This window comes from Thunnus maccoyii, chromosome 16, assembly GCF_910596095.1.
Source record: "Thunnus maccoyii chromosome 16, fThuMac1.1, whole genome shotgun sequence".
Classification (NCBI taxonomy): Eukaryota; Metazoa; Chordata; class Actinopteri; order Scombriformes; family Scombridae; genus Thunnus; species Thunnus maccoyii.
In genome coordinates, this window is record NC_056548.1 from 5,205,543 (window position 1) to 5,231,423 (window position 25,881).

General features: G+C 38.5%; 1 protein-coding gene across 2 annotated transcripts; it reads left to right on the top strand.

Moving 5' to 3' along the window:
* Positions 1–6,452: 6,452 nt before the first annotated feature.
* On the top strand, positions 6,453–10,318 carry LOC121881168 (phospholipase A and acyltransferase 4-like). Of its 2 annotated transcripts, XM_042388826.1 has the most exons (5): positions 6,453–6,500; positions 6,645–6,675; positions 7,618–7,726; positions 7,981–8,255; positions 9,924–10,318. In XM_042388826.1, the coding sequence occupies exons 2-5, from the start codon at positions 6,661–6,663 to the stop codon at positions 10,044–10,046; spliced, it is 522 nt and encodes a 173-aa protein (XP_042244760.1). In that variant the 5' UTR covers positions 6,453–6,500; positions 6,645–6,660; the 3' UTR covers positions 10,047–10,318. The 2 variants fall into 2 exon arrangements, with proteins under 2 accessions (XP_042244760.1, XP_042244759.1); XM_042388825.1 differs by lacking the exon at positions 6,453–6,500 and having other exon boundaries at positions 6,591–6,675.
* Positions 10,319–25,881: the final 15,563 nt, after the last annotated feature.

Here is a 25,881-nt window from a genome sequence, read left to right on the forward strand (position 1 = left end):
CCATCCAGCCACCTGAACCTGCTGCTGTATTCCTGTTTTTCTGCATGTTTTCCACCACCTGTGTTTAGACCTGCTGCATGTTAATGACCTGCCTGCCTGCGTTGCCCCTCTGGACTCGTTTTCTTGTTTAGACTGCCTTCTCGTGCCTGAATATAAATTTGTTGATTGGTTCATTTATTCAGTTAAGTTCCTTTTCATCAGCCTATCCTGCCTCAGTGTCTGCATTCGGGTCACACACGTGACAACACCGGTATTTATAACAGTGAAATTTAGGACTAAAATCAATTCATTACAATGGAATTGTTTTGATCAGAGGACAGAGAGGTAAATTCAGTTCAAATTTGGTGACCTTTGACACACAATTTGCACAGCTGACCGACTGAAAACTGTCTTGAAGAAAGCTGCTCATTTAGGCGACGGAGAACCAGAGAGTTCAAAATAGAGAAAACCATCATATTAGCAGTTTTGCACACATTTTGTTTGTTTGTTTTACATGAAACCAACCACTGTAATAAATATCTGTTCTATCATACCAGACAGAGACAGAATAAATTGGAGCAGGGAGCTCCAGCTGGTTAAAACTCAGCTACAGTTTTACAATTCTGGTGTTTTGGCTTTAAGTGCACAAACTCCTGCTGTTTTTTCTCACCATTTAAAACATCTCTCCTCCTTTTAATCCGCTTGTACCATTGTTCTTCTTTTAGTATCTAAACTGCCTTTCAGTGTAATTATGCACAGTATGCCACCAATACAGTTATAAGGAACTCAGATGTGAACTCTGCCTCCAGCCGCCCCCAACTATCCTCTGTCTACCACGCTGACCGACCAGTCGCCATGGCAACTGGCACAAAACTAATTTTCCTGAAATGTGGCAATGGCTTTTGGAAAAGAGCAAAAAAAAAAAAAAAGAAAAAAAGAAAAAAGTGAACAGTTGTATTTGCTGTATGCTCTGTGAAAACACGTCTTTCATATGGTGCCAGAGTGCCTGCGAGGCTTTGTCCTCTGTACAAATATGAGTGGCAGCCTCTTTTCTAACCCTGAGCAAACATCACGGGCCTCGTCATCTTCCCTCCTCCTCCTCCTCCTCCTCCAACCTCCTCCTCCTCCTCCTTGCTCGGCTGAAGGTACCGTGGGACTGCATTCTGGAGATGCAGCATTAAAAAAAAGAACTGGTGGCATCAAGATTGATCTGGCTTTAATTAACCATTGTACGATGATCCACGACTTCTGCCAAACAGCCGGCATGATTTACGGTCTGCCTGTGGTTCAATACGGGTACAGGGGGGCAGCTTCATCTGGGCTTCGTCTGGTGTAATTCGTCTAGGCCGAGTTAACGTTAATCTGAAATATTTGTAAAAAAATATTATAACCACCATTTAATTTCCCCGGAGTCTGACGGATCTTTTCTCCAATCTTTTTTTATCAAACCCAGAAATGAGGTTTTCCTTGTACGTTTCAAAATGTTTGTATCACTTTGTAAGAGGGCACGTTGATTGATGTCTACATTTGAACACATGGCTTTCTTAATGCAAACAATTTTATTTATTCATGCTTTACAAATCATTCACAAGCAGAGGTGAGTCATTGTTTTGCGAGTCACAAGTAAGTTGTAAGTCCTGAGTATAAAGTCCTGAGTCAAGACCAACAGATGCAAGTCCTGAACTTTGTGTTTCAAATACTAAACAGGTCATTTTGCACCCTTCATTCTTTCATTTAAATCTTTTAAACAGTAGCAGTGAGTGAATTTACAGCAATAATAAAAGTGTGCATTACAAATAAATTTCCAAATAATATTTAAAAGGAAAATGATCATCTGTGTGTTTGTGTTTCATTCTCCTGATACCTGAGTGGTGGTGGTTTGTGGGGGGAGGGGGGGTGTCCTTATTAATGGCTTATTACTGATCTATAGACCATTATGAAATTATGTAAATGAATGTTTTTATGATCTGGTAATTGTTCTGTGTATCTGCCCAGGGACTGCAGATGGAAATCAGCTAATAGCTAAATCTGGCATAAATATCTCTTGTTTTGAGATTGTTTTTTATGCATTGTCCTTGTTTAATACAGACTAATGATAATAATAATAATAATGTATTACCCCTGAATGAAGCCATTTTAAGCTCCTTTGAAGGCCTTTATACAGCGTCTTCTTACCTGAACGCTTCATTGTGTGATACGTTGTTTGTTCTCAGCCCTGTGTGTGACCTCCAGTCATTCATGGGTCTTGTTGTGTCTTTATTTACACAGTTAGGAAAAGCCACACACTTTTGTGTGTACTTGAACCTTTACATAAAGGGTAAACTTTGTCCAGAGTGCAGAGTGATTGTCCTCTGTCAGCCGGTTGCCACTCCCCTGTCACTATGACAAATTCCTGAACATGCATTGTTCTCAGCTGATTGAAGTGGTTTCTTTTTTTTTTTTAAGACGCCGCGAGGAAAAAGAGTGCAAATCACTGACTAAGCAGGACGCTTTCACAATATCTCCTCCTTCTTTCACTGTAACAGGCTGAGTATCATGCTGCGCTCGCACAGCTACCAGTCAATGCTTTAAAAAGACATGAAAAAGAGGAAGGTATTAGCATATCAAAGACCGACATCTGACACTGCCCTGCCTGCCTGAACCTTCAGTAAGTGGGAGGAGGAGGCTCGACTGCAGGAGGAAAAGGTGGGAAAAGTGAAAGTCTGCCGGTCGAAGCTCACCGAGGGTTTTACCGCTTGCTTGTCAGCTACACGAGGAGAGGTAGACTGCGCCCACAAGAAGGGGGATTAGGAGGAATGTGAGGGGGTAGACGTTAAAACCCAGTAGGGATGAGAGCTCTACTTTCTGCCCCAGGCTCTGATTAAAAGCAGCGTACACACACACACATATATGTTATACTTTCTAATGTGAAAGATCAGAGGTCAGAAGTAGAAAGGTGAGAGGGAGGGTGGCCATGAGAGAGTGGGAAGAGTAAAAGGATGAGAGAGATAAACGAGAGGGAAAAGGGTGGAGAGGGTGGTAGTGAGAGAAGCAACTAAGAGAGAGAGAGAGAGGAAGAAGATGTGAAGCAGGTATGGAGAGACGTGATCAGGAGACAAAAAGTAAACGAGAGAGAGAAAATTCTGCACTGTAGATACACAGCAAGATGAAAATAATAAATGACACTATTTTGTATTGATTAGACTTGGTAGTTAGTTGGATTGCAAATAAAGAAACAGAATAATGGTGATATTTTCAGACTGTTTTTTCTTGCTGTACTCATTCCTCCTGTTCATACTGACCATTAGAAGATCCCTGCATAATGCACTTTCAATGTAAGTGATGGGGGACAAAATCCACAGTCTTCCTTCTGTGCAAAAACGTATGTAAAAGTTTATTTGAAGCTAATATGAGGCTTCAGCATCCAAATTAGTCACATCAAGTTGATATCTTTTCTGTATTTCTGTATTTTTAGTGCCAAATTCCCTCTTTTTGTTCTAAAGTAGTATTAACAGGAAGAATGATTAATTCTAGCGAGCAAAATGTGTTCATTGGGGCACCTGACTGTTGTTATAAGACAGATTTGAAAAATTGCGAACCCGTCCTTTAAATCCAAATGTCCTATTCATCCATTTCTGTAGAGACGAAGGGAACAGTCTCAAGTGCAATACTTCTACTCAAGTGGAATATTTTTACTGTTATTTCCTGAAAGAAAGTAATGGAGTGAGGAAGAGAGAGAGAGAGAGAGGAAGAAATGAAAAAGAAGAAATAGAGCGCATACAATAAAAACACACCACAGCATATGATATCGAGTGTCTGGGTGAAGCAGCGGGCAGGTGACGGCATATAAGGCAGGCGGTTCAACAGGTGCTGCGGTAAAAAAGCAGCGCTGACAGACAGGAAGAGAGATGAATGTTTGGTGTCAAATCCCTCCTCTGGCTTCTGTCCGCTGTCAATGAGGTGAAGACAACCAGAGGAGAGCAGAACAGTGAAGAGAAAATACAGGAGAAAAGAAAGGAAAAGAAAGGGGGAAAAAAAAAGGTTTCTTGGCAGGGGTGCAGGACTGTATTACAGCTGTATTTAATAAAAAGCACAGCAGCATTGATCTGAGTGGGGGGAATTTCTCCAAACATCCTGCAGAGCTAAAAGGCCGGTTGGATCCTTGTGCTGCTCTGATTGAAGGCTTCCTGTTTTTAAGCTCTTAATAAGGAACTGAGAAGAAATTTAACTTCAGGTGTCCCAGTTTGGACACTTTCCTGCAAATAAGAAAGAAACTAGATTTTTTTTTTGCCATTTCCTTCTGGCTGATATTCCTCAAATTCACCTGCAACTGCTACATTTGTGCAAGTGACTTTTAAAGGTGCATAGACAACATTGTTGCCTTACAAACATGACGTTGTGTAAACATGACTGTATATGGACTTACAGATAACTCTCTCATTGGACAGTTTTTATGACTGTCATCTTGCATCATCGGCCAGCGTTACACGGACCCACATGAGGAAATAAATACTAATGACTGACAGCAGGTGCAGCGCTTTACTGCACTTTATGTGTTTCTATTCTCTGGTGTCCAAAAGATCTTAAAAAGAAATAATCCATTATGAGCATGAGATTATGAGTTGCAACACTGCAACTGGATCATAAAACAGTTACTAAAACAAAATCAGAATTTCACACAGATGTAACTTTTATTTATTGCAGTTTTGGAACCTTTTTGATTATTTTTACTTTTTTGTTTCCAACTTACCTGTAAGACTTATTTCACTTATTTTCTTATTCCATTATTTGGCTTGTTTGGCTTTTTCTTTTCTTATTGATGAATGTGATTTCAAATTGTGGTTTGTTTTATTGTGTGGACTCCAGGAAGAATAGGGGCCACTTTGTGCAAGATAAAAGGGATCCAAATAAAGAATATGTGATAAATAATGACAGACTGGTAGAAACAGGCTTGTATAGTAATATCACAGTTCAACTGGCGGCTTTCACAACAGCCTAAACAAACCAAATCAGAGTCTGTTTGAACTGCACCAAAACAGGTCAGTTATGAAACCACTGAAGTTTCCAAATTTCCAAAAGACTCTCCCAAATGGTTCATGTTGACAACACCAGACTTGCATTATACTTTAGATAGGGATAACACTAAAAAGCTAACATATGATTAACATAAACCAACATTGTTGAGCTTGCCGGCCATGTTAAGAAGGCACAGTTGTTATCTTAACATTTGTAAAATCACTAGTAACACGATGGCCATACATGAAGAGCTATTCTATCGTGTTTCATTGAGCTAAAACAGGAAAATGAAATATTTGTGCCACTGAATTGTAGGAAAGAGAAGGAAAATGAATATTATGAATCTCTCATATTGATATATCACCCAGCTCCACATCAGTGTTTTATCCTCTTGCAGTCATCAGATCAACTATTTAAACCGTGATAAGCATTCACAGAAAAAAGTACCTCTATATTCATCACTGTGAAAACTGAAGCACTTCACTTGGTTAACTGATTAAGTTAATAAAAGTTGATTTTCTATCTACGTTTAAGCAGAGGTGCCTTGTTTGCCCTTGAGTGTCTCATTGTGAGCCATCTCATTGACAAACTAATTTACTCCAGAGGGACGTTTCATTAACTAACCCGTCCGTCTTTGACTCTCGGTTTCAGCTGAAGGGCTACAAGGTGAAGGTTTCTGTCTCCATAATAAGCTGAGAGATATGTGTGTTGTATGTACAGTCTATTGATTATCTTCTACCTTGAACTGTGTGTGTTTTCTATTCATTGTGTACCGTGTTACCAAAAAAAAAAAATGTTAATTTATTGGAATTCAAATCAATAAAGGCAATTAGTATCTGATATGTGAGCAGTGAAACTGTGGATTAAGCTGGTTTCAACCTTCATGGGCTTTTTTTGTATTAATTCATTCATGTGTCATTGAATTGCAAACCACTCGCCAAACAGAATATTGATAGTGATTCTGGAAAATCCCAGATTATGTTAAAAGGTAATGCTTTTATTGATTATTCCTACAATATCAATATACTGCACTCTGTAAATAAATCCACTACAAACAGGCAAAGTATTACCTGAGAAATTTGCAACATATTGCAAAAATGACTAAGACTTCTTCAAACTAGCATAAACATAGATCATTAAAAAATGTATGTTACCATAAACTGGTTAAAAAAAACTTCATATAGGCAATTAAACTTCAGAAATTCAATTTGTCTTTTAATTTAATTAAGTATTTCTTCCAAGTAGGACAAACTGTAGCAAGAGGGGTCTAAAAACCTTGAAATCTTTAAATGGGGAGGAGCTTCACCTCATTGCTGTATAGCATGCAGATGTTTTCACACTACATTACTAATATAGTTTTGTTGACGCTTTAACCCAGATATCCTTACAGTAGCATTACACTTCACAAGAAATGAAACTTAGCCTTTGCAGCTTTTACTGCACTCTGCACCACCTGGCAGCTCCTCAAGTACAACATTTCCACTGATTATAGTCAATGATTTGCTGACTCACGCCGTACAGCCTGGGTATAAAGTGCTTTTTATCTAATCTGTCTTTATTTGTGTGTCTGTGTTTATCATCCACTTTTTCTTCTGAAACGTAAGCAGCACCCTTAGGTTTCGATTCCAGCAGCAATAAATAGGCTGCAGTCGGTCGCTGCTGTTTGATAGATGCAGAGCTGAAGAAATGGCCCCGACGCTGGTGAGTCTCCTGCTGCTCAGTTCATCTGTCGCTGATGATTTAATGTGGGTTGCTGTTTTTAAACTTGAGCTCATACATATTTGTGACTGTTACTTTGACAACCTTTTACTTTATATTCCTTGCAGATTTGATATTGTAAAGATTTCATGGATTGCAGACTCTTTATAGAAGTAATATAGTAGAATATAGACAACAAACAGAATCAAGTGACGATACCACAAATAGAACATTTTAAAGGGGAACTCTATTTAAAGGGGAGTGCTGCTGCATCTGTGGAAAAAGTTGCATATATATCTTTTGTGGCTGCAGAGGGAGCTGCGTGAAATCTGATTAATTACCTAAAGTGACATCACTTGAGTCAGTGCCAGTCGGGGCTGAAGACTACAAGTTTGAAAATGAAAAAAAATCGAGGGTTGTGATAGAAAGAAGTGAGTTAGCCCGCTCCTCATCTCTGCTGGAGGCTAGCAGCTCGAGGCTACATTAGCTGCTATTAGCTTGACACAGCCTGATCTGTAGAAGTTGAGTTGCATTGTGGGTAATGTAGGAACTAGGAAAAAGAATGTACGACGTCTCTGATAACGCTGTGTCGACTTTGATCCTTTTTTTTAATTGTGAGTCTGACAGTGTGATAGTATTGCAATGCTAAGGCTGCTGTGTAATACAGAACTCCACATGTCGGGATTGTGTCAGTGCACCTACCTGCAGCGTTCCTTTACCCTGCTTGTTTTATGATTCACGTCCTGATAGATTTATTGTTTGAGTATGACGTCGAGCAGGACCAACAGTCGATTGTGTAAAGTGGAGATAAATAAAAGTCATTATTAACAGTTAATTTTCACCATTAGACAGATTATTATTTTTGCCCTAGTCAGCTTTACTGTCTATTTACACTGATGACCATCAAGTTCTTATTTTTATTGTCTCTTTTTTTTACTGTTTTAGTTTGACAATCCTGCAAAGCCAGGCGACCTGATCGAAATTGACCGTGGGACATTCAAGCACTGGGCTGTCTACATCGGAGGAAATGAAGTTGTTCATTTAATGCCTCTAAGTAAGTGAACTTTTGTATTTACAACATTTGAACTTGAACTTCTATCTTTAACTTTCCGTCTGCCACTTATGTTCATTTTCGTTTTGTTTTTTTGTTGATTATATTTTTTATTTTGGGGAGCAGGTGATGGTTAGAAATCATCACACAAAAGAAAAACCTCACACTGCTACTTGCACCTGGTCCTGTATCAACTTATTTTTAGAGCCAGTTTAAAATATAAATTCATGACTACACTGTCTCTCATTTCCACACAGACGCAGATAACGATTCAGAATCTTTCGGTACCCTGATGAGGTTTCTGGACAGCGGCGTAGCAGAGGTGAAACGTCAGAAGATATGGGAATTGGTCGGCTCCGACAGTTATGATGTCAACAACCTCCTGGATGATGAGTACGAGGCTCGTGAACGCCACGTCATAGTGAGGGAGGCGTGTAGGATGGTGGGTCGACAGATGCCCTACTGTCTGTTCACTGACAACTGTGAACATTTCGTCACAAACCTACGATACGGCAAGCCAGAGTCTCGTCAGGTAGGTATCCATTTCCAGGTGTATATTTATATTCTTGGGTATGATTTACAGTTTTTATTAAAAAACTCCTTGTTTATCATACACTGGCTCTTTATGCAGCCCCTCAGTTCAGCTTCTGTCTGAAACAGGCCGTTTTAGCTCCTGTCTCTTTAAGACCCGCCTCACAATGAGCCCACTCTGTTCTGATTGGCCGGTTTCCTGAAGCTCTCCCTCAGCAGACTTCAGGTCCCTCTGGAGGCTACTTAATCAAACAGTAGCAGGGTTTCACAACTTTTTCTAGTTCTTTACTTGACATGGAAACTTCTCAAATACATCCATTTATGTTGAAGTCCAAACAAAGCACAAAAACCAGGATATGTCCTCTTTAATGTGTAAAGTCTGGCCCTGTGTACGACAAACAGTAGCATTGCAATAAATTTGCAATAATATATTTGCTCAAAAATCATTTTTCTTAAAGTTATAATCCTAAACATTTCAGTCCTGATGAATTCAGTGACACCTGTGGTCACTGCTGGCAATGCCAAGTGCTTTTTTTTTACCAATATAGGTCGAGTTCTTCTAAACTTTTAAATTATTTTCTGTTAAAAACTCATTCAGCCGTGCCCGCTAATCATAACGAAACCTCACAGATATAGTTGTAACATGTTTTATGGATGTTTCAGTGGGAAAATCCCTTTATCAAAGTGATACACAGCCTGTTGTTTTCCTGCACCTGCACTGGATGAGTTGATCATATAAGCGTCTTATTCATTGTAACAACACACAGATCTAACACCATCTATAACAGTTGATAAGAAGCACACGTGGCGCTGAATAAATTGTGATTGCCTGTATTTCAAACAATGATTAACCTGATTTGCAAAGTTTCAAAAGGCTTGTTCAATCAACCCACTTAGCACATCTGTCACCTTCACTGTGTTGTATTTCTATACATAATCATCCAAAATGCAAAAACAGCCATTTTACAGCCTTGCTGCTGAATCAGAGGATGTAATATTGACAATAGCTGGATTTCTTTGTCAGCTTTTTAACTGTATGTAAATAAGTTCTTTATTGGGTTTTGTTCTGCTGCTGTATGTGCATTTTAACAATCTGTGGTTGCAGCAGTTGAGTATCAGTCAAACACGTCTCCCTTAAAGCAATGGATCAATATTTTGAAGAAATACTGTTATTTGCTTTCTCGTAAATATAAGAAAATCCAATGATAAATAAATTCCAATACCAAATGAACTATGGTTATATAGGTTACTGTTACACAACTAAAGCACCAAACAAGATTGTGGTTATAGTTAACAGAAAGGTGAAAATTAATTGCAGTTTTGTGACATGAAGTCATGCGCTACACACATCCTTCCTTTTTGCCTCATTACATGAAGTCCAAACTACTGAACTATTGGATGTAAATCTAGAGGTGCAACATTGTCTAATATGGAAGTAATTCCTTGAGATACTTTCTGTCACGATAAATAAAAATAATAATAATAATTCTACCTTTAAGGTGCTGTGACGTTAAATTTGAGGTATGATTGGCTACACAAATTGCATAAATCCATCTCCATTCAGAGGTCTTGCGGGTTTTATGTGAATAAAACCAAAATTAAGAACCTGTTAAATGTTTTCAGAGACACACCGTCAACTCAGAGTCCGTCACTGGTTTGTCTGTTGCAGGTTAAAACAGCAGCTGTGATTGCTGGCGTCGCTACAGCCGGTGTAGCCATAGCGGCGTTGGGAGCTGTTCTTTTTTCCTCCTTGCTCAAAGATGACGACAAAAAAAGAAGACATCATAAGTGACAGCGATGAGGCGGGAACATCTTTGTTCGTTGATGCCGTTGTTTTAATCAGTTGAAATGTTATTCTTTGTTTTTCAAGATATAATATGATTCAACTGTAATAAGACAATGTGATGAATTTTCTTAAATCAAGTGATGAGAGGAGGAATCCTTATTTTATCATAAAGCTGTAAATAAAGCAGCATTTTGTTTGTTTATAAGAGCCATTTATCACATTTTTGCCACTTGCTTACTGTATTAATTTGGAGGTTTTTATGATTAATCCTTTATTGTATATTTACTGTGTATATTTGTGTAAAAAATGAATGAAAACCATCCTGAGAAACACTTTGATTTCAATTATTTTTATTGCAGAACCGAATATTTTTACTTTTACTCTTTTCTTTGGAGAACTACGTGTACTTTGCATCTGTACTTAGCAAGATTTATAAATACTTGATATGCATACCGATCTTGAAAAAGAAAAATTGATCAGAACATCCCAACACTCCAGTATTATAGTAGTCCAGCTCCTATAAGGCATTACATTAGAGTACTACAACTGTGTGACAGCAGCATGTTTGTTTACATTTGTATTTATATGTGAAAGATTTAAATGAAAAGTAGAATCACTAACATTTCATGCATCAGCATGAGAGTTCACACACATTAACCGCATATAAAATTTCAGTTCTGTTCTTCTCGGATTGTGATTGACGGAGAGGCGCTGCGTACAAAAGATGGTGAAAAGGCGAACAGAACACTGGGTTATGTTTTTCTTACGGCCTAGTTATGAGCTTAAAGGGTGTTTATCCCCCATCGTGTCTGTGCCAGCATTGTGCTGCATTACAATCTACCACTGTTCACATGTGGGACCAACTCTACCCCACCCCCACCCCCACCCCCACACCCCTCCACAGCCGAGGCAGGTGGGACAGAGTGGATTCACACAAGACCATGTGATCTACATGCTGTGTGTGTGTGTGTGTTAGTTTAACTATATATTTGTGAGGACCAACTTTTAGATCCTGAGACATTTTTGGGGAAAGTGTTTAGTGGAGAGCGGGGACATTTCAGAAAACTGAGTATACAGTATTTTTGTGAAGTGAGGACATTTTAGGAAATTGAGAGTGTCTTTGGGAAGTGTCATGCCAAACATCTGGCACATGCATCTTCTAGTAATACATATACAAAACCATGTGGGAAAAAAAGATTCCTGTGAACTGTTCACAAGAAAAGAGGCTGTTATATAACTACAGTTTATTCCGATAAAAGGCTCTTTTTCTTCTTCTCTACACAAGAAACTGGCTCATGTTTTTATGTTTCATATGTGAGCAGCCAACTCAGTCTTTTGTGTCATCCCGTCTTACAAAATCAATACCTGTTTTTTTATCTTGCTAAACAAATTGTTGCACAGTCGGCAGTAAAAAGGACAATAGGAAACAAAATGGAACTCGTTTTCTATATCATTCAGACAGCACACTGAACAAATCCGCTTTTATTCTTCACGATTAACATACCATCTAGTTTCAAAAGGAAATAGTAAAATACCAGCTCTCAGCTGGGAAAATAGAGATCTTTGCTTCTTAGAAAGATTATATACAACATAATCCTCAGTGCTACATTAATTTTTTATCATCCTAAATATTCGCAGTTTTGGTTTTGTCCAAAATCATCAGCTGGCTGCTCTTTACTGAGCAAACACAGATTCTCTGAACAACCAAACTTTTGAGTTTTTCCTTATTAAAAAACATTATATAACATTTTATATTAATAAAAATGGACTTGATTTACATTTAGGTTAAGGTATGTAACTGTGATAGTTCATGTTAAGGGGAAGGAAATGTATTATATCAGTGACAGTCCTCATAAGTATAGAAGCAAGAAAATTTATGAATGTGTGCACACATGGACAGCTGATTTAATTTTGGCCATGGAAGTGCATGCCTGTGTGTGTGTGTGTGTGTGTATGTGTGTGTGTGTGTGTACTGACAGCTGAGTGAAGGATCACTGTAACAAACCTCCCCAAACCCACCTCCTCTCACCCCAAACACACACACACTCACTATGAGGTCCCACCACCACCCACCACCCCACCCCCCCGAGCTGGGAAGAATCAGCCAGGCCTGCCCTGCAAAAAATTAAATGTTCATCTGTCAACTAATATTGTCCAATTTAACTTTTGGATTCTCATTTTCTCAAAGACAAAACAACACACCGTTCAATCAGCGGTATGATTTATTTGCAGCATAAAGCGATTGTCAGGAATGTTGAACAAGCTGACGAGTGGAGTAATCTTTCCGAGACTGATTTCAAGACTAGAATGTAAAAAAAAGGGGAAATTAATGTACTTTCCAAACATGAATTCCTCGAGCACAGAAGTTTGTACTTGGAGTGCCCGTACTGCCAATACATTTTTTTTAAATGACAGAAACTACAGTAGTAGTCTTGCAAAGCCAACCAACCAAATTTAGCTTCTTTCACTGTGATCTAACAAGGTTAAGTAGGCATTTGCTTGAGACATGTGTCATGTGATTTATATGTGACTGAGCCTTTTTCAACAGCTGACTGGAGATGTTGTAAATATTTCAGCAAAATTGAATTTAAAAATTTTAAATACCACTTGTGGAATCTTGTTTAATGTTGAAAGTACAATTTGATCCGCCACATTCGGAGGTTTAAAGCTGCAACAAGTCCATTTATCACCTGCAGTAAAGCACTCTCCATAGTTTGTCAATCCTCCACCTGTTGGGCTCATAAGATATTGTTTTCCCGACTAAAATCTTGCAGCAAAAACTAAGCTTTCCAGACTGGTTTTGCAATTTTAATCACTAAGAACACATGAAAATATATCGATGTATGGCAATTTGTCTGAATATGTCTCAGTTTTAAAGACTTACTGTAAGACAAGAAATAAAACCAGATGATGGATGTTTTTTGTAGTGTAGAAACAGGCCTCAGGGCCCGGGGCCAGGCCAGTAAAGCTGCTAGCAGGTGGGGGCAGCTGGGCTCGCCTGGTCCCTCAAATCAGCACAGCACCCCACATTGTTCTTGAGGCCTGAGAGCTCCATGAAATCCAGGGTGGGCTGCAGAGGCTCGGGCCGTGGGACCGGCTCCAGAAATATTAAAACCTCATACTCTCCACGTTTTGGGAGTTTGAGAGGATGGCTTATCGCAGCTAATCATTAGGCTCAGAATCAGCTCAGAAATAATCACCATACATAACAAATGTGCAGCGATGTCACTTGGTGGCATTGGTGGAGAGACGTGCTGACAATACATGGGGTTACACAATGAATAGTGAAACAACAGGACCTCAAATGCTTGAAGCTGATTGGATGTTTACATTCATTTTTATCAGCAACTTTAGGAATTGTAATAATTAACAAGTATTTTCAATATTCATGTTCACTTGGCTTCTTAAAGCATCTATATAGTTGTGTAATGTCGGGGACAATGACTGCAGCTCCCCTCAGCTTTACATAGCTCATTTCTCATTGTTTAGCTTGTACTTTACTATTTTGGTTCACTCTCACCGCTCTCATTGCGTTGTTTTCAGCCACAGCAGGCAGCTGCTTTCAGAGAAAAAGCTCTAAAAACCTACTGTACACTACCTGCTCAGCACCAAACAGCAAACAGACACAGTTAGCGACTAGCTGGTGAACATAGTTGAGCATTTAGCAAGTAAAGAGCCAGATATTTCCTTCATAAAGATGAACTAACTCATGTTAATGTTTGCCTGTCTCTTAAATGCTTTAGACTTCTGTTTCTTGGATTCGACCAGCATGCTCTGCATTACAGTGTGTCAGCTTTAAACACTCTTCCTGACCTTTTGCCCTAAAGACTTGAAGTGAGTGAAGGTGGTCTCTTCCAGTGCTCCAGCTCCATGTTATCGTTCGCCGATGGGTTTCTTTGCACTACACCTGTCAAGTATGACATCTATTTCCTCGGATTGTCTGTTAACGATATCTTTCTGCTGACATCATAATGACTGCTTCCTTCACTTTTTGTACAACTAAGTACAGCAGCATGAATGCCAATGAGGACAGACTGTCTAGTGTAGTGAAGCTATTATCCCCATTTGTATGATCATCATGTATGCGTCGCCTCTTTCTATGACAGCAGGCTTTTCATCCCACCTTTTGTCTACAGATGTGTACAAAATACGTGTTTTGTGAGCTAGTTTGTTTCAAGTATCCCCCCGGCTTAAAGTCCAGTGAAGCTCCTTGTGGGCACGATGACATTTAAAACAACAAATATCAAAAGTTTTTTGTGAATTATGATTCATTTCTACTGTAATTTCTTTTTAATAGACCTGTGAAATAGTTTGTTCACCTTGACATTTTGGGCAGTCGCTCTACCACCTTCCTCAATAGCAGAAAGGACAAGAAATATAAGCTCAGGGAATATGTGGTTTAAGGAGGATATAGAAATTTGAAAAGTATCCCAGTGGACATAAATCTGGGCCTCATACAGACTATCCTTTACCTGAGATACTGTCCTAAAAACGCTGCCAGGCAACACTGAAGTTACTTTCCTACCATTTCCAGCCAGACAGGTATACAGTATGACCTCATTGAGCAAATTATTTATGATATTGATTATTACTTTTTCTTTAAGGTTGAAATGTCTTCCCTCGATTAATAGTAAGATAAACGATTTGATATGCTTTACCATGGAGCTCCCTGGACTATAGAACGGCTAATGCATTTTGCAGTTAAGTCACAGTTACGAAACAGGACTCGCTATTGTGAGTTTCTATTGTGAACTAGGACTTGAAGGCAGCGCTGGGCCAACATGAATTACTACAGCCAGTAAAAGACCAGAGCTGCCTGTGATAAAAGCAGTGTGACAGACAGCCCTGGAAGCCAAAAACCAACTACTTTTGGTGTCTGTGTCACTTCAGGATATATGGTTTCCCCCTCCACGGCCTGTCACCGCTAACTTCTCACGTTCAAGTTCCCAGAGGCAGACGGAGGGGCCAGGAGCTCTGCTTAACCCCCAAACTTCTTCCATTTGGTACAAAGATGTCATTGAGCCTTGTCTTTGCACCTGCTCAAGTCGTGGAGGAGATGGCAGACGCTCTTCCTGTGTGTCTGGGGGTTGGGACAACCGTCCGCCACCTCCCCTGCTGCAAAACAAGCCCAACAAACGGTGTTAAAAGATTTTTTTTTTTTGAAAAGGCAAACTGCTGCTGTGCCAGATAAGTCAACAAATGAGGGCCAGTGAAACTTTGTTCGTCGTGTGAGGGGCTTTTTGTGAGAGAGGTTGTGTAGAGGGATGGGGTGGGGGGGTGTAACTAGGACCACATAAAGAGGAGAGCCAGGAGGACGCGGTTTGGAGATGACGGGTTGGACCCTAAATGTAAGGTTTTCTGGGTGCTGATGCCCGTTCAGGTGGCAGCGGTTGAAGCAGCCACATCACCACCTCCAACACCCCCCCCCCGCCCCCCGTCTCCCTTCAGACTGACAATGAGGAAACTGTTTCAGCGGGACGAGGGCTCTGCCTCCGAGGCCGCTGACAGAGAGAGATTAGAATAACAATGGCCCGGGTTAATGATGTTTGTGCCGTTAAAGACACAAAGTCGTTACTAAAAAAGCCATTAGGCCTCGAAGTCAAAGAGAATGAAAAGAGTTTTTCTTTTAAAGCTGATTACTTGCAGCGAACTCTAAACAGAAGAGTGATCAACACACAAAACACCAGCGGCTCAATGTCCCATTTTATGGCGGGTTGTCAGTATTTTTCATGCCGCTATAACTACTTTTTAGCGTATGAGATAGTGGCTTGTTTCATGAATTAGCTGCAGTTCCTTTCAGGCTTTTCACACGACTTCTTCACTCAGTTAGACTCATCATGTCGAGGCAGCAGGCGGAGCCGAGTCGGAGCTGGCAGAAGGGGGCAAAAAAAAGCCAAAGGAGGGAGAAAAAAAAAAAAAAAAAAGAAAAGAAAGCTTTGAAGAAGACTGAGCTCGCAAAGCTGTATTTTAAAGTTGGATGGCACATCAGAGGCATGAGCAGCTCCAGTTCTGCCTTTTTAAGGGATATATACGCTCATACTGCAGCATCCAAAAAGAGCATTCTCTTTAAAGCCAGGCAGAGTGAGACCAAACATTCGCCGCCATGCTCCGAGGCCTAATTATCCTTTGGATCACAAACAGAGAGCCGGTTCCAGAGGAGCAGAGACGAGCAAGGATGGCGATATCTGAGGATAATTAAATGTGACATGATTTCAGCCATTATTTACATTCACATTATAGGCTGACACTATCATTTAGAGCGACTTAGTTCAATAAGTTTCACTTCCTTTGCTTCCTGTGTCCTTGAAGTTTCGTGTTTAATAGAGATGTGATAGAAGAACAGAAAGCTGGACTGAAAGAGGCCTAATCATGGAATGCAGTTATCCTTTTGAATCATGTTCTGGGTTTCAAAGTTGGTTTAACACTTAAATCCAAACAGATTGCAGCAGGAGAATAAACTTCATTCCCTTGAACACCAACATAACAGGCAGCCAATAGCATAGAGGCCAAAACTACTACAACAGATGCAATATTTGTGGATACTTATAATAGATTTAGTGAAAATACTCAGAAAAAGCTGTCAAATGTTTAAAAAAAGAAGAAAAAAAAGTGAGAGAATTTAATATGCTCAATATGTGTGCGAACGCAGGCACTAAATGGCATGAAGAACACAGAAAATGTTTGGATCTGGATAGCTACAGCTACTCTGGATTGCAACACATTTCAAGCTTGGCGCTCTTCCTCAGGCAGCATCAGGCGCCCGCTTGGGAACCTTTTTTTTTTTCCCCCCACTGTTTTCCTGTGGATACTTAAAATAGATGTCATTAATTGGAAAAAAAAAAAGAAAAAAAAAGAAACTGTAAGCCTGACAGTGTTGAAACAGCCAACTCCACATCTTCTCCATTCAGTCGCTGCTCTGACCCACATGTGTCACATCACAGAGCTGGAGCTTATATTTCTGTGTTAAGGAGTTACTGTAAAGGCAGGCTAGGTAGGTAGGCTCTGAAGTTACAGGGTACAGGCTTCCTCAAAAATATAACAGCGATTTGACAGCTACGGAGACACCGCATCGAGACCGCAAGAACTGTGAATGGCTGCTTGTGTTTTCTTCTAAAAAAAATGTACCGATGCCAGTGAAGAAACCCTCTTCTCGCCGTGGCCCCTGCATGACAGAACACAAATACAGCAATTCCCTGGCAATAGTCTCCTATTCAGTAATGAAACAAGGCAACCCATTCCACCCTCGCTTGTCCCACAAAGTACCACAAAATAGTGTGCCAGCTTCAAATATTACTTTTTTTTTTTTCATTTTGTGCTGAAAACTCACAATCAGAGCAACAACAGAGCACAACAAGTACAGCGCTGGAATAAACCTGAACTCCTCAGTGGCCGGCAATATAAGCAATCAGTAGTGAGCGGCGCAAGGGTCAAACCAAACAATAGATGCACTAAATATTCTCCTTCAAATGGTTATGTTTGAAATCCCATGTCTCTAACGTTACACCAAATCAACATTTCAAGTAAATAAGATGATTGGAGGAGGGGTCAGCGCTGCAGAATCCAGACAATAGAAGGAACAAACAGTGGGGTTGTGGGTAAGGAAACACGAGCCAGTAATCGAAAGGAGGTTTGCGATAGAATATATGCAAAAAGACAAAGAGAAATTAGGATGCCTATTTCTGAAAATGATGAAGTGTGACATGTGCTCAGCCCTCATCTAAACGCTCACAGCCTCCCTCCCACACAAGCTTGGAGAGGTGACTGAGAAGAGAGGAACTGAGGAAATGCCTGTGGCCAAGCCTCTTATTTTTCCATGGCAGCGTTATAAACATATAGAGCAATAACATCTCTTGTATGTACCCTCTCTGCCCAAAGAACTGTGGCTGGCCTCTCAAAAGCAGCACTATGTTATTACCGCCTGCTATGAATGCCTTCTATGTGCATATATGTGCAAGGAATGTATGCTCTTATCTGTCTTGTGCTTTGCTCACATGTACGTCTGTGTATGTATATATATATATGTGTGTGTGTGTGTTTGCTCGTAAGAAGCATGCAACATATAATAAGTGCAAATGTTTATTTCCAAAGCCTTCCTGTGTAAATGATCCAGCTCAGCCAAACACAGGTAGATTCACAGAGCCTGACGCGTGGGTGTAAACATGTCACTGAAATAGACCGGAGGTAAATGTGGAGATTGTGCGTCGGCTGAATGGGCCCGACTGTCTCCCGAAACAGGAATAAATAGGTCTTTGCATCCACAGATTTGCTGCTCCGCCACCCCACTAACCAGTAGTGGTAAAGCAGTAAAGCTTGACAAGTTTACCTGTACATATGAGGATTTTTTATTGATTACATACAGTTTAACCATTCAGAGATGGAAAATCCACCGTTCAATATTTGTTTAATATCAAGATAAGGTTCCCAAGAGTGTTGTTGTTAAGCTTCTACATTTAGCTTCCACCATTTAAAAATACAGTAAGATATTTGAATTCTGTGCTATTATTCATATTATTAAACTAAATGTTACTTTTTTACATTATGTGATTTTCATTTATAGGACATAAAAGACAATTTTAAAGACTTTTAACCTCCAACAAGCTTCTGCTCCTATATGACAAAATAGTATCAGTGTATTCTTAACATACTATATGTGGTATGTAAATAATTCAGTCTAATACAACAACTCTGCAATAAATCCTACCATCATCCAGTATTTAGTCATTGATATAAAAAGGTTGAACAGCTCTCACCATAACAGAATATAATTCCACAAACTACAGCCTCCAAAGTAATCAAAAAGTTGAATCAATAACTTTCTTTAACAATTTCAACAAAAACTGAACATTAAAACCTTCTTGAAGTTAATATTCATTGACAGGCTGTTATATTAGACTGGCTGCAAAACATATTTTTCTTTGGGAACAAAAAGTTAAACTAGAAGTTGACCTGAAATGAGACATTGGCGGAAACAATTTGGCTAAGTTTAAGGAAATACATGATGATTCATGATTAAATGAAAACATTGTTGATGAGTGTTGGTTAGAAGACAAGAAAACACTTTTAAACATAACAATTTTTTAAAAGATAACACAGAAGAGAAAACATCACAACTACTTTGTGCTTTGTTACTGATGCAACAACAGGTCATTTCAAGTCTTTTGAATTTCAGCCGTTGCTAGTACGGTGAGGACAAACTCATAATACCTGTTACACACACATATACACCTGTCAATACTCTCTGTGGTTTGTCTGGGAGGCTCTATTCATCCGTCCAAAAGCTGCTGTACACCTGGTGATGAAATCACAGGCCAAGCAGCAGCAAGAAATACTTGTTTCAGGCTCAAGACTTCTGATCGTTTTCTTTACCTGGCAAAATTTTGTGAGACTCATAAACCAGGAATATTAAAGGAAGATGAAGACATCCATCCTATCCTCAAGACAAAGACGTTTACCGGAGAGAAAAAGGTTTAAATATGGTCCTTCTGAATATCAGTCCTCCTCCTGCTTAAAGATGAAATTATACTTGATATAGAAGAGAGTAAAATAATAGATCATGTGTTGCAAAAACATGAAAACAAAACAACTATAAGTATTTGTTTGGATGAGACATGCAGTGGTGGAAAGTAAGGAAGTACATTTACTCAAGTACAATGTTGAGATACTTGAGTACTTTACTTGAGTATTTCAATGTTCTGCAACTTTATACTTCCACTTCACTACATTTCAGAGGGAAATATTGTACTTTCTACTCCACTACATTTATTTAACAGCTTTAGTTACTTTTCAGATGAAGATTTGACACAATGGATAATATAACAAGCTTTTAAAATACAACACATTGTTAAAGATGAAACCAGTGGTTTCCAACCTTTTTGGCTTTTAACGTCTTACAAAAAGCAGTGTGTAGTCGGAGTCACATTTCACATGTCTATGAGTTGTTAACAGCTCCACCAAATAGTGATTTTTCCCTCTAAACTTCTCACATGGTTTCATTTCAATAAATGTTCAAATGATCCAATATTTCAGCAAAAATCAAACAAAAAAAACAGAACAGTTTTGTCATATATAATAATATATCAGTCAGAAGAACCAAACCAGTACTTACACTGCAATACTTTAACTACATTAAGCTGATAATACTTATGTACTTTTACTTAAATTAAGGATCTGAGTACTTCTTCCACTGCTGCATATGAGTCAGAAACTGTGCTTGGATACAATCCTCATTTTAAAAGGTTTATAAAACATTTTCAAACTTAATAATTTTAGGTCATGATCTTTCTGCCTTCGTCCTGAAACGACACTCATCAACACATCTTTTATTGGAGAGTTGCAAAATGATTTGCTTCATGGTTTTCCAGTCTGTTGACAGCAGTAATATATTATTTCCAACCTCTTAACGTGCGAGCAGAAATACACAACAAAACAATCTAAAATTATATTGTTTGTGATATCTATGTGTCTCTTTTTCCTATTTTTGGCCGCTTTTTGCGTAATTTCATATAAAAAATACCATGAGTTTAATGTCCCTTAAACTTTTTTATTGTGTTTTGTCCTAGGTTAGGAAAGTATTCATTTCTAAAGTTACCCTTTATTGTAACAATGGTAATTGTTAAAGTGATGACAGGCTTACAATGTTAACTAAAATATATTGTTTGGATGCGATCTCCGAACGTAGGAATGTGTGTGAGCGCCCTGCTTGCATGTTTCCTCTATAATTCACACACGGTTCATGATATCAACATGCCAGCCCTGAACTATTTATGTGTTTCACTCGTCTTTGAGCATTTCTTTAAAGATTTACCAGCAAAATCCTTTGAACAGGCTTGATTTTTGACTCTGTGTTGTGAAGATGCACCAGCTGGGCAGAGCAGCAGAGCTCGCAGTCTGCTTCTTCTTCTCTTTTTTTTTTTTTTACATCCTGCCTCCTGTTATGCTCTTTTGGAAACGTCCCATTAAAGGTTTGAAGACATCAAGTCTCCTGTCACACATGCACAAACACACATGAATCAAGTTGATGAAGAACAATATATACCGTATGTGTCAGTCACACCGGGAACAATCAAGCTGCTAATGATCCTCCCTCTGTTGTTAGATGTTAAATATTTTATACTTTCTGTTCATTTCCTTTGTTTCTCATGCTGTATGGGAGTTACTATTTTCAGAAATAACATCAATCTTAGTTAGAAAAATTGTACCAAATGATAAAAAAAGCATTCATGTGGCCTTTGTCATGTCACAGATCCACATTTTCTTCTTTCCATCCTTTGGGTTCTTTAAATCAGACAGAAAGAGCAAAAAAGTCATAATTCATGACCGCTGTGTCTTCACAAAAAAAAAAAAAAAAAAACTCTTCTTTAAAACAGTCTGCTGACAGGAGCTTCAGAGCCAGAGAGTCTTCCCCCCTTTTTCTGCAATCTCAGATTCTCATACATACGTTTTAGTTTGTGAAACAGTTTTGGCGACGCTTGATGAGCCCAGGGATTATTGTCATAGCCAACCCCAATATTATAGAATTACAGTCAGACAGAGCGACTCCTGGTGCTGCGCGGACAATTACTCTGCGGCCTGGATCTCAGTGGAAAAGCTGCATTAGAGAAAAACCTCAGTCTATCAGATGCTGGAAAACAGGGAAGTGTTGGCAGATAATGTGTCAATACCAACCAAAGTAATCACAGCGGGGCTCAGAGGGGGTCTGTCTTTGCTTTATTAGAAAGTTCCTCTCCAAGAAGAAATGTAACACGGGTTAGGCTTTTTTTTTTTTTTTTTCAAAACGCAGTCATACTCTGGTCAGAAAAACATTTATGTTAACTCGTTGCCTTTGTTTTAAAACCATATGGCGAGCTATTTTGACTGTCATTAGTCTTATTTCGGACTCGCTGGGTTGGAATAACCTTGTGTGTTATCAGAGAGCATACTTTTAACTTCTTCAAAGACCTCTTCAATCTGCAGGAGCTCTCAGGGTAAAACCGCATTTTCTTATTAGATTTCTGAGGCCACATCAACCAGAAGTTTGATGGCTTGTTGGCACCTTGATCCAAAGACGTTTACAGTGGTGTTTAGCTCTCTCCTGTGGGTGCCTCATGCTCTGCACTGTTCAGTTCAAACTGCAGCCTGAGCGGTGAGCTGCCTCCATCTTGTGGCGATGTGTTTTATACCACATGCTAAACCTCGATATCTTGATCAACGCTGGTACTCTGGGATTTGCCCACATGATGATGAGGCAGCTCAAGGTGGCAGTGTGGCTCCACAAGTGACTCCAGTATAAAATATCAGACCAGGAGATGGACAGAGAGGATTTACACTGATGTAAAAAAGGAAAATATGGTTATAATTGTATTGTGGTCTCAGCAGAAGGAAATTATGTTGCTTTTGTAGATTGTAAATCTGGTAATTCTAATTATTCCCATTATTTGTTGTATTATCATGACCTTAATTTAATCAGGCAACCATGATTGATAAATGATATGATATAAAAATGAATAATAAAACAATTAGAATATATACAGCACATGTAAATGACTTGTCTCTGTTAAAACAAGCACAGTTTAAACACCAATGCTTTAAAACATGTTCCTTAAATGCTATTCTGAGGAGTTTTAAGGTATTTTGTAAAATTATTCCAATTCCAAGAGAATACCCTACAGTCTGACAGTTCATTAAAAAAAGTATAATTCCATAAAATAACGACCAAAATTCAATAAACCAGCAATTAATTATCAATCACATCACACAAGCAGCAGGTGACAAGTGGGTCTACATTCTACTGACATCCACTTTCCATTATATGCAACAATGCAGCCATAAACACATGAAATCTGAATATTTCACTCAATGTGAACATTATAGAGGTTTAATGAAAAGCTGCAACAAGTTGATTATACGTGTGATGCTGTATGACAGCAGAATAAGATGACTTTTTTTTACAACTTTAAAGCTACTTAAGTGAAAATTAAAGCAGAAACTGGATTTTAAGGGGTTAATTAAGAACTGCCAACATTATTTCTTATGATGCAGTCATCCAGAAGCGTCCAGAATTATATCCAGAGATGAAGGGTCAGTAAGTCTAGTTCGTACATCAGGTAGCGAGTTAGTGAAGTTATTAATTAATTTATCATCTTGTGCATTGAGTCATTTCAAAGTTCACACACACATACTGACAGAGAGTGAATACTGACATGAATCATTAGCATATTCATTTACAGTATAACACACAGTGCATTAAAGATAAATAGTTCATTCCACAGACACATTTATTTGTTTACGTAATCTACAAATAATCTCTTCATGACACCTGAGTGACTCCCTCCACTGATGAAGACCTTGAGAGGTCTGGAAGAAGCTAGTAAGATTAAATAACCACTAATACCCTCATGATCAAGTTATTATTTCAAGTTAAACATATGAATCTGGTGTCACATGTGAAAAATATGACTTTGATTTGCAAAAGAAGTGTTATTAAGAGAATTAACTTGTGGTGTAATTATACAGTTTGGTACAGTTCACAATACATGTGTCAATACACTCATGTTTAGCAGTTTAAAACATGCAAAAACTGTTATAACGACTTCTTTGTGAGGGTTTTTTTTAGTATAAATGCATATAGAGTCTCTTAGATTGAACCAATAAGACGTTTTTAAGAGTCAGATCTTTATCTGTAAAGCAGAAGTGGAAAATTAATAAATGCCTGCATGAAAAATGTTCTCATTAAGATAAAAAAGCTAATTTCTGAACATTTTCCAGACACCTTAATTAGTCACAAAAGCCAATTTGAAAGTCTTCAAAGAAACTGAGCTTTTATTTCTGGCCTCAGGACATGTTTAAGAAAATCTGTATGTCAGCAGCATCGTCGAGCAATTTGCAGTTCAGACGTTTGACGGTTCACAGTATTAATGTGTTTCTCTCCCGGTTCTCTTTGGGAGCCATGCGTGATAATGATGTGTAGATAGTGTGATGATTATGCATTGTTTCTCCATAATTTTTATTATCATCACGGGGTGAGTGAACCTGATTTTAAAGTAAAGTTTTTTCACATATAAATATAAAAATACAGCAGACTGATGAGGCAGTGAGAGTGAAACAGCGTCTCTCTAGAATAAAATAAAGATAACACAGAGCAACAGGAGGAGACCAGATGCAGATGAGCTCTGACATTATGTTACCCAAAACAGCCGGCTCATGTAAGCTGTGAGCTACTGGTTTGTTACTGATTCTGCAGTAACAAACCAGTAGCTGATACTGTAATTATAAAACTGTGTACATGTGTTCTGTGTGTGTTGTGGGGACAACAATCTGACATAGTGAGGACTCACATACTTCCATTTTTGTGAGGACAAAATGAGTTTTGGACAGTTTCTTTGGTCTTCACTTTGGGTTCAAACTTGTTTTTAGGGTTAAGTTTCAAAGTTATGGATGTACTGAAAGGTTCGGGCATCTATCATGTCAATAAGTGTCTCACTTAGGCTGCAACTAACGATTATTTTCACTATTAATGAATCTGTCAATTGTTTTACTGATTAATCAATTAATCGTTTGGTTTATAAAATGTCAGAAAAGAGTAAAAAAATGTCAAAAGAGTCAAAGGTGACGCCTTCAGATCCCAATCAAAAACCCAAACATATTCAGTTTGCTATCATGTATGAAATTTCTGCATTTCTGCTTAATTATTATTATCATTAAATATGGCTGCTGATTAATTTTCTATCAATCATCTAGTTGTTGCGGCTCTCATCTCACTCGTACGAATCTGTACTTCTAAAACATTGAAAAACTAGACATCCATTAAACAAAGTAACAGTACCATTAATTTTAAACTTATTGCAATAATGTTATCATGCTGTTCTGCACCATTATTATTCAAATTAATTCAGTAGCACGAGGAGAAATATGCTGAAATAATTAACCAATTAATTATCTGTTGTTGCATTCATTATATTAGTTGTCTATGTAGCACTGCACGCTAGCAGTATAAATTATGCATTAATGTAAATCATGTGTATGATAGGATGTTTTTGATATTGCAGGTCCAATACATCATCAGTTTCAACTTCCATTCACAGTTTTTAATACTGCTGAACATCACAGACTCATCAATGAAAAGCTTCATACATGTTTATACATTTCACATGCACCGACTTCAACAGCAAGTCATCTTTCAGTGTAAAAAATAGATAATTCTCATGTGGTGATTTTGGGATAGTTTAATGGTTGTTTCATCTAAAGATACAGTATGACAGTGTGAGAATGTAATATAAGTGATTAAAACTTCTTTAAAGACATCATGTGACCTCAGTATGATTTTGTAATAATTTGTTGATCTTTTTTTAGATGTTTGACATTTATAAAACCCTTTTAGTTGTTTACTTTTTCTGAAACTTAAATTTATCCTTCTGTGGTCCTCCACTGTATAACTTCTGTGTTGAGACAAACTTGACCAAGAAACTTCCTTCTCTTTTCAAATTTGGGTTATTTCAACTCACATTTAACTGGCTGGCACCTCAAATCAGTCAGTATTATAGCAATAATTATGTGGATAACTGAGCTGTGGGTCCCCTTTTTTTTTAATTTAGGGGCCCGTAATCCCTTGCTACGCCTCTGGTTGTCAGTTTTCACCTTATTTTCCAAACCCTTAAACATAGGTTGGGATGGAGGAAAATGGAGGGAAATGAAGGGGAAATTGCCCCCCCTCCCCTAACGAAAGATGTAATTTACGGTAATGAGGTGGAAAACCCAAAGTTAACATCAAGACAATCATGAGAATTTATTTTAACAGTAACATGAACTTCCTCTGAAACAATTATCCGGTGTTACAGGATAATAATGTGTCAAATATTATTTCATC

Coding starts and splice junctions, on each gene's coding strand:
- LOC121881168 (XM_042388826.1), top strand. Junction 7,727..7,980: donor TGTTCATTTAATGCCTCTAA/GTAAGTGAACTT, acceptor ATTTCCACACAG/ACGCAGATAACGATTCAGAA. Junction 8,256..9,923: donor GCAAGCCAGAGTCTCGTCAG/GTAGGTATCCAT, acceptor TGTCTGTTGCAG/GTTAAAACAGCAGCTGTGAT.